This window comes from Passer domesticus, chromosome 6, assembly GCF_036417665.1.
Source record: "Passer domesticus isolate bPasDom1 chromosome 6, bPasDom1.hap1, whole genome shotgun sequence".
In the NCBI taxonomy this organism is placed as follows: Eukaryota; Metazoa; Chordata; class Aves; order Passeriformes; family Passeridae; genus Passer; species Passer domesticus.
In genome coordinates, this window is record NC_087479.1 from 22770379 (window position 1) to 22777300 (window position 6922).

Genomic DNA, 6922 nt, shown 5'->3' on the forward strand with positions numbered 1-6922 from the left:
TTCCAAGAGAGAGGAATTTTTATTTTTTTTTATGGAGAGACTGGCCTCCAATTCATCAGCTTAGCCAGACTCATGAATGCAACTGCAGACAGTCATCAAAGCAGCTCCCTTCCAAAGGGTAAAGCAACTTAACTGCATATTCAAGATGAGCGATGGTCACATTCTTAGCCCTGAACATTGTACTGGGTTTGGCTGGCACAGAGTTAAATTCTTCTCATAGTAGCACTTGGGCTCTATGTTTTGGATTTGTGATCAGTGTTGATAACACAGGGATGTTTTAGTTATTGCTGATCACTGCTTACAGTGCCAAGGCTTTCTCACACTGCCCTGCCAGTGAGCAGGCTGGGGGTGCACAAGAAGATGGGAGGGTACACAGGCTGGACAAGTGACCCTGGCTGACCACAGTGCTATCCCACATCATATAATGTCATGCTTAGCAATAAAAGCTGGGAAAAAGAAGAATGAAGCCAGGGACATTTGGAGTTGTGGTGTCTGTCTTCCCAAATAATGTTAAAAATGATGGAGTTCTGCTTTCCTGGAGATGGCTGAACACCTGCCTGCTCACAGGAAGTAGTGAATTCCTTATTTTGCTTTGCTTGCACACTATAGCTTTTGTTTTACCTACTAAATCAACTTTACCTAAAGCTGAGAGTTTTTCCACTTTTACTCTTCCATTTTTCTCCCACATCCCTTCAGGGGAGTGGCTTTATGGAGCTAGGCTGCCTATCCAGGTTAAACCACAACAAACACATCAGCATTAAGCCAGTGAAATCTCACAGCATTGGCGGGTCAGTTGAATCCCAGGTTTGAAAAAATCACAGTAAGAGTTTTGGTACTTGAAAACAGATGAGACCAACTGCATATTTTTCATAAATAAACACACTACTCAAAGTGATTTTTAGACAGCTCTTGTACCATGGTTTGTTCTGTCCTCAAACCAAACCCAGACCATTCTGGAAGTACTCAGTTTAGATCAACAAGAGAAAAAACTTCAGCACTCAATATATAATTTGCCTTTGTTTTATTATGGCTGCAGGGAATCTCAAAACATTTAGGGACAGAAAGGCATATTACTTCTAACAGTCTTAGCAGCTAATTGTCACCTTTGCACAAATATACAAATGACTGCTTAAACTAAAACTTGTTTCCTTTGTTGTTTCCACAGTTATTTATAGATCAGGCATTGGGTCGTGGATTCAGAAACACCATCATTCCCTTATTGTGTTCCTGCACATCCATCCTTCTCTCAATTTATGTTCACCTTTTGCCAATTTGCCAATTTCAAAGATTTCATTATATGCACACTTGAATCACAATACTGCAGCTCATCTTCCTCCAGGAAAGGACTGGGCATAGTAGTCCCACAAGCAAACTAGGAAAAAAAAACATTTCCTTGTTAAGAACCCATATCCAAGACTTTCTCAGTGAATGGGAGTTTATCAACTGAATAATCCTGACTTGGGATAAGGAGCCTTCTAGAAAGCAGAGAAAATACAGGATATTTCAGCATTTACAGATTCATTCCTGCATAACAAACCAAAGAAATTGTCAGCGTAGGGGAGGAAAAAGAAGGTTTAAAAAAATCCATTCTGAATACAGAACTTAGTTTGTTTGAAAACCCATTTCATTTTGTCACATTCCCTACTGTTAGAGGAGTGAACAGTAGTGGAACCAGTTCAGTATGAAGGTTTTGTAAATCACCAGATCACCACAGATTGCTTACAAGTCTCACAAGTAGCATCAGTCACCTTTCGTCCCATCAGCTTGTGATGACAACCACACCATTTGCTCTCCCAGGCATCCAATTTTCTTCTCCTTTCCTCAGGATATGCCCTTGTCATACATCTGTGAAAAGTACTTCTCTTACTGCACCAGAAAAAACAGCTAGAGCACAGTGGGAGTGAGGCAAACACAGCCAGTTTCACTGTGCTGCTAGCAGCAAAGGGCTATATTTAGAGCAGCAGAGACCAAAGCCTGATCCTTCACTGCTGTGAGGGATACTCTGCAGTGAAGAGGGCTGTATGTATTACTCCCTCCAACTGTGGCCCTCCCTAGTGAGTCACAGCACAGATCACACATGTGGTGTTGGGGAGGTCAAATATTCCACGCACTAGCTTTCCAGAGAGAATCCCAAGGATTTGGCAGCAGATGGTAAGTGTCATTTGATGCATACACTTGCACAATAATTAGTCTGAGAGCAAGGGACAACTGAGACAGAACAAAGCCATCTCCCAGCATGGTCCTCAAGTAACAGTCTGGATATAGCTCTTTATTTACTCTTTCCAAAGCTGGCACAAATAAAGGCTGGATGAAAGCCTGCTGGTTTAAGTTCAAGTCTGACATGATGGAACAGACTCTGTGCTGTTAAAAAACCCAGCTCAAGGAACACTGTCCATCACTGCCAGATCTAGTAAGGGTATCTCTCAGTCCATCAATACTGACATGCACTATTCAGGAGCTACTTAGCACACTTCTTTTCCTGGACTACTAGCAAACAGATCTGAGAAGATAAAACTACTTTAACAACTAGCAACAAAAGGTTTCAATCCACAAGTTCATTGTAAAATCCCACTTCACACCCACTTTTCAGCAACAACAGCCACTCTTAAAATAAAAAAGTGACCACACTGTAAGAGTTACATACTACAAACCACAGCTGACCCAGTAAAAATGCAATAGTGGTTCCCTGGACCACAGTGAGAACTTACTATAACCTAAGCTTTTCAAGGGTCCCAGAAAACACCACTGAGAAGTTTGCAATTCCAGCTACTATCCACAAAGCCACAATAATGAAGTGCCACCTGTCCTCTCTGACAAACTACAGGAGCTAGTCTGTCACAACACTTAACTGAACCTCAGCATATGAACAATCATAGTGTATCAAAGAGTTAGACTTTCCAAATCCACTCTCCTCTGACAGTGACTACTACAGTGCTTGAGAAAAGAACATGAGAACATGACAAACACAGACTTCCCTGTATGCTCCTCTAGCTTTTAGAAGTCAGCAGTTTAAGGGCTTCCTGAGTGGGATCTTTCATCTGGGCTGTAATGTTTAACAGCCCCTGATATGCCTATACTCCACATCTTCCTTTTGAATGTATTTAAATTTTGACCTCTAAAATGTCCCGCAGTAGAGTTCCAGACTTCATGTTTCATGAAAAATAATACGTTTTGTTTGTTTTAAATGTCTCCTCAATGTTTGCTGTTTTTACACAATGATAATTAGAAAATCAGCGATCACATTTGCTTTTTGCATGCCATTCATTAAGAAATTTCCTCCAATGAATTCTCAGCCATTGCCTCTTTTCTAAACTGAAAAATCTCTTCTGACAGAAGCAGTTTTATGATCCCAAACCTTAGACAGAGAGAATAAAAGTCACAGTTGGAGAAGAAAGTTCCCAAGGGCAACACAAATTTAGACCATGACATTTACATGTCACATTTGAATCCCTTGTATGTGATTCTGCCACAAATTCATCAAAGTTCTCCAAAACTGGACACCAAGACATCAGACTCCACTGTTTGCACAGGCTTATTCTGTAAGTAACATAAGTTCCCCTCAACTTCTTCATCATCTCACCACATTGTCCCCATAGCTAGGCTTTGATGATCAGATCAAGAGCAGAAATGTAGAAGTGCAAGCAAGGTTAGACTGAGGTTCACACAGTACCTGCACAGAAGGGCAGCAGTAATGATGGGAGATCTGATCTGGTATCTACTACTACTTATAGCAAATGCTGAAAATAAGAAACTGTGATCAGCTCGTATCAATCACTCAAAACAAGTGCCAGTTGGGGTTTACTCCCTGAACCACAGGCCATAAGCATGCCACGTTGTAGCTGCAAGGCCACTGACATTGCAGAGGACTCTTTGTTCAACAGGAGCCAGAAACCTACCAGCTTACCAACTTTCCTGGGTCATCATACAATACTGACAGGAAAGACTTTGAAAAAATCTACATTTTAGAAGCAGCTGAGAGATTTCTCATCTTCACAAAAAGAGCAGCACTGAGTAATTTTAAGAACTTCAAAAAGCAAGGCACAGCATTTACAAGCAGCTGCAAGCAAGGCAGCCATCTGACTAGCACAGGGAAGAAACTGAGATCTCACCATTCCGACATGTTTTCATCTGAACCCTGTTTCTGATCATCGGCTTCACACTCCATCCGCTCCTTCCTGGCCCCCTTGCTGAGGAAGGGCCTGTTCTCTCCTGACTCACAAAGGCCATGACTGGATGATGTCCAAGGGGCATTCTCTTTCCAGCGTGAAAGACGCTGTTTCTTGGCTGACTTGAACCTGCAGCCCCTCTCGCAGTTCCACTCTGACACCCTGAGCTTTTGCTGGAGACTGGCAGCCACCTCCGATGTCACACGTTTGACTTTCCGTCGGCGCCTGAGAGGTCGGCAGGGTGCATTCTCTGTAAAGGAGTCTGACTCATGCCACAAGTGTTGCTTGCTCCTCAGGGTGGCACTAAGAGCTGGATGCCGTTTGACCACTGCCATGTCATCAGAGTCACTGAAGTTAGCTGTCAGCACCTCACGGCAATCCTTGACAGCTTCGTCCAAGCTCGACTCTGAGGCCTCGCTGTAGCAGCAGGCATGTTCTGCCTGGTGGGTGAAGTCTGAGCGTCGTTTACGACCCCGTCTCTTGCGAAGCTGACGCCGCTGCTGCCGTGGGCTTAGCGCCATCTCTTCCCATAGCTCATCCAGTTTGTTTTGCTCTGAAGTCTGCTCTAAAGCTGAGGCCAAGTCATGCACCAGCTCATCCATTGGCAATGCCTACTAAAAATGACAATAATTAGCACCAGACATAAATACTGCTATCAACACATCTCTGGACTGTAGTATGCTATACCCTTTGTAACATTAAAGGAGTTAGACACTTACTCTGAAGTTACCTGGGAGGAGCCAATGCAGGACTAGTGCTACTTCCTAGGTTAACACTTCTTCTTTCTGCAAGGGTTAAATCCCTCTTCTAGCCATGGTGGCACACATCTCTCTCTACTGCAGCAGTTGGGTTGAGTGCTCCGTGTCTGAAAAGGCCTTAAGGTTCATCTTTTGTGTTGAAGCAGCATGCTCAATTACACATCCCAACGGGTATGGAAGCCGGCAACTAGTTTTTGCTACCCGGCATTAGTAAAGCAACAGAGAAGGATCAGCCTGCTTGACAAACAGATTGAGTCCTCCAAAAAGTAGACAAGCAGCAAAGCTGGGAGTAAAACAGATGGTAAAACAGGTAGTTTGCAAGCCAGCATCACTTCAGCTGTAAAGCAAGGCGCGCGGGACCCTGGGCTCCTTAGAACAGGGTGTAGGAGACCAAACCCCAACTCCTACTGCCGAAAACCACCCCTACACCTCAGGGCTGCCAGTGCGCCAATCCCAAAGTCCTGGCCAAATCCCTCATCTCACAACACCCCTCTCCCTACCCGTGCCTTGCAGGCGTCGGATTTCTCTCCCCACCGGCTCAGAAACACCCGCATCTCCAGCCCGGTGAACGACCCACTGCCACAGGCCGCCTCCCTTAGACCTCAGCGACACGGCCGCACTGACTCCCTCCTCTAGGGAGACGCCGTTGCTTCTGCCCGACACCCCCCAGCTTCACCGGGAAAGGCCGGGAAAACTGCCCTCCCCGCCCCGGACGCGCAGCCTCCTGCCGGGCCTCCCCGCGACCCCGCTCACCGGCCAGCGCCCCGCTCGCCAGCCCCGCGTCAGCGCCGCTTCCGGCCTCCCCGGGCCACTTCCTCCGCCCGCCCCGCCTGCGGGCGGGGCCGCCGCCGAGCCCGGGCGGCCCGGCCGGGCCAGCGCCGGCCCGCCCCGCCGCGGGGCCCGCCCCCGAGCCGCTCCCGCTCCTCCGTGTGTGTGCGCCGCGGCTGGTGCCGCCCGCGGAGCCATGGCAGAGCCCTCCCCTGCCGCCGGGGCAGCCCTTGCCTACACGTAACCTTTAGCTGCTTGGTTGTCGTATTTCACTTTTAATGGACAACAAATAAACTTGGTACCCAAACTGCTCCATTTCGTTGCTGCCACGCTAGTTGTGTGCATCCTAAATTAAACTTCACAGTGCTGTTCCCCTCTCCTTAAGGCTTGCATCTCTTTTCCTATCGTGCCAGCTTACACATCACCAGCGGTCATCAGAATAAAGCCAGGTGTGAACCTGCCACCATCTAGTTTTGCATAACAGTCCGTTTATTTATCAGCTTTCATAATGCTTCTTCAGCGGGTTTTGAGTGGGGTTTTTTTGGGGGTTTTGGTTTGTTTTTTTTTTGTTTTGTTTTGGTTTGGTTTGGTTTTTTTTTGTCGTCGTTTTGCTTTGTTTTGTTATCAGGGATTTTTTTGCTGAGTTTTTTTGTTCGGGTGTTTTTTGGGGTTGGTTGTTTGTTTGTTTGGGGATTTTGTTCGTTTGGTTTTTGTTTGGTTTTGGGTGGAGGTTGGGAGTGGGTTTTTTGTTTGGGTTTGGTTTGGTTTTCTGTTTGGTGGGTTTTTTGGGTTTTTTTCAGAAGGGTGTTTGGAGTTTTCTTGACCGAAGTAGCTACACTCACATTCAAACCATTTTTCATGTAATGTTTTACAGTGCAGCATATCGAAAGTTTTGCCAGAGTCCATATCTATATTGTGTTTGAATTATTCTCTTCACTAATTTTGTAAATTAAATCAAAAGAAAGTAATCAGATTTATTTAGATGTGATTTATTCTCTGGAAATATATACTACTGCCTATTGCTCACAGATCTCTTATCCTTTGTATTCTTACTTTTTCCCCCAATTTCTGTTCCATCACGTTGCCAGGAACAGAAGTTACTCCGAAAGGGTGATATTTGCCAAGACCACTGCTGCCTCCCTGCTCCCACCACAAAACACCGGCGCTGTGTTTGCTCTTCCTCAGTCCTCTGGCACCCTCCCTGGTTTGTCAAGATACTTCAAAAATAAC

At 45.6% G+C, this 6922-nt stretch overlaps 1 protein-coding gene and 1 long non-coding RNA gene across 13 annotated transcripts in view; both read right to left on the bottom strand.

Moving 5' to 3' along the window:
* Positions 1-5807, bottom strand: part of GPATCH2L (G-patch domain containing 2 like) — a 40622-nt gene extending 34815 nt beyond the window's left edge. For 3 of the 12 annotated variants that reach the window (XM_064423788.1, XM_064423797.1, XM_064423798.1), the window contains exons 1-3: positions 5678-5807; positions 4886-5207; positions 4110-4780 (exon numbers count right to left, since the gene is read on the bottom strand). In XM_064423788.1, coding sequence (XP_064279858.1) covers positions 4110-4768 — 659 coding nt within the window. In that variant the 5' untranslated portion in view covers positions 4769-4780; positions 4886-5207; positions 5678-5807. Of the gene's footprint in view, positions 1-4109; positions 4781-4885; positions 5208-5424; positions 5655-5677 lie in introns of those variants that run through there. The other 9 variants (XM_064423793.1, XM_064423792.1, XM_064423790.1 and 6 more) reach the window with 9 other exon arrangements.
* LOC135302842 (uncharacterized) lies at positions 1007-4103 on the bottom strand. The gene is made up of 2 exons (XR_010364419.1): positions 1749-4103; positions 1007-1372 (listed from the first exon to the last, which is right to left on the bottom strand). It is a non-coding gene; the product is annotated as an uncharacterized LOC135302842 (long non-coding RNA).
* Positions 5808-6922: the final 1115 nt, after the last annotated feature.